This window comes from Condylura cristata, unplaced genomic scaffold (genome assembly GCF_000260355.1).
Source record: "Condylura cristata isolate star-nosed mole 26May11 unplaced genomic scaffold, ConCri1.0 scaffold00054, whole genome shotgun sequence".
Classification (NCBI taxonomy): Eukaryota; Metazoa; Chordata; class Mammalia; order Eulipotyphla; family Talpidae; genus Condylura; species Condylura cristata.
The window spans coordinates 1503761-1505648 of record NW_004567155.1 but is presented as its reverse complement, the minus strand read 5'-3'; the positions used below and the strand labels follow the sequence as shown (position 1 = coordinate 1505648).

At 69.3% G+C, this 1888-nt stretch overlaps 1 protein-coding gene across 1 annotated transcript in view; it reads left to right on the top strand.

The window, feature by feature from the left end:
• The window catches only part of EPS8L2 (EPS8-like 2), a 26154-nt gene extending 25178 nt beyond the window's left edge, over positions 1–976 (top strand). Inside the window, exons 17-18 of the mRNA XM_012734346.1 lie at positions 37–192; positions 260–976. Of these exons, the coding sequence (XP_012589800.1) occupies positions 37–192; positions 260–340 (237 nt within the window). The 3' untranslated portion in view covers positions 341–976. The remainder of the gene's footprint in view (positions 1–36; positions 193–259) is intronic.
• Positions 977–1888: the final 912 nt, after the last annotated feature.

The window sequence follows — 1888 nt, the reverse complement described above, 5'->3', positions numbered from 1 at the left end:
GGGCGGGGGCGGGGCCGGGCTACCGTCCCGACGCAGCAGCTCTGGCCCCTCCCCGCCAGGATCGTGGAGCACCTGGGGATCCTCACGGGGCCCCAGCTTTTCTCGCTCAACAAGGACGAGCTGAAGAAGGTGTGCGGGGAGGAGGGCGTCCGCGTGTACAGCCAGCTCACTGTGCAAAAGGCCATGCTGGAGGTAAGCGCGCCCCGCCCGCGCCCGGCCCTCGGCCTGCGCGCAGGGCCTGACCGCGCCCCCTCTCTAGAAGGCCCCCGGCGGGTCGGAGCTGGAGGAGCTGATGAGCAAGTTCCAGTGCAAGAACCAGAGGCAGGAAGAAGACGGCTAGCTGCGGCCGCGCACCTGCCCCGCCTGCGACGTTTGCTCGCCCACGCGTGGACTTGGCACCCGGCAGGAGAGAGCGGGTGCGGTGGGGGCCCAAGGCCGGGCCGGCCCCGCTGCGGCCCAGGAGTGCCCAGCCCACACCCGCTGGCCCCTGTAGGCCAGCCTCAGCCAAACCCGATGCCTGGTGACCATCACCCTGGCCAGAGCTGCGGCCAGCCCAGCATAGCCCCCCTCCTCCTGTCCTGCCCCTTCCCCAGCCCGGAATCCCACCTCGTCACCCCTGTATTCACCTGCCCCTCCAAGCCCCAGTTGGCTGTGCTGGACTCTGCGCGAGACAGGCCGCTGACCCAGGTCTCCAGAGGGCCCCCACAGAACACCGCTGACTCCATCACGGGCAGGACTAGGTGTCCGCCCAAGTGCTGGTCTGCCAAGCCCTGGTCTGAGACCAGTCCAGCCCTGTGGTGTGGGGCAGTGGATGGCTGGGGTTCCTGGCACCCTGGACAGTGCGGCCACGCCCAGAATGATGGGCTGGGCTCCGAGGCCATGGCATTAAAGGTCCAGTTTCCTGCAGCTGTGTCTGTCCCTGGGGAGGACGTGTTGCCATGGGCACTGTCAGGCGGGGGCAGGCCTTGGGCCTTCATCCTGACCAGAGGGCTCTCTCAAGGGCCTGGGGCCTTCCTGGGGGGACTTGAGCCCTGCTGGCCATGGGCACCAGGCCAGCTGTCCCAGGCAGGGAAGCACTGGGTTCCAGGGGCCAGACTGGGGTCCGCACTTGCGGCCTCCTCCCAGCTGGGGGGAGGCCTGGGGGTGGGGCTGAAGGCCAGCGCAGGAGGGTTCCTGTGCATGTGCAGGGCCCACCCACCACCTGGCCAGCAGCCACCTGAGTTGATCTGCCCATCCTGGGCCTCTGGCGCCCTCTGCTGGCCCCTCCTTGTACTGTGCGGTGGGGCCAGTCCTATCTCCACCATCTTGACCGGCCATTCCCCCAAAGGAGTGGGGAGCAGTGAGGAAAGCCCAGTCCTGGGGCCCCACCTGGTGGGTCTCGGCGGGAGGCCAGGCAGGTCCAGTCTCAGGCCTCCAAGACTGTCTTTGCGGACCACGGACTGGGTGGCTGCCCAGGGCAAGGGGTCACTTTGGCCTCGGCTTGAGGGCACCTCTTCAGGGGTGGGGGGCCTGGCCCGTGCAGTTCAGCCAGTCTCCACACGCCCCTCCCCAGGCTCCCCGTCTGCTCCCACAGAGCGGTGGTGGAGAGGGCCAGGCCTGGCCGGGCTGAGGGTCTCCCATGGGCAGGGCAGCACTGTGCCCAGCGGGGCGGCCAGCGCCAGCGTCTGGAACAAGGCGGGTTCTGTCTTGGGGACAGGCTGTCTTTGTGGCCGTCCTGCAGCAGGCTGGCTGGGCCTCCTCCCGCCCCACAGCCCGCCCCCGCGCCCCACAGCCTTTGTCTAAGTTGCTCTTTCTCTTCGTGTTAACACAGCGCCCGCCTGAGCGCGTCCCGCCCCGCTGCAGCTCCCTGTGGCGGGTCGGCGCCCAGGCGGGAGGCGGGTGCCGGGCC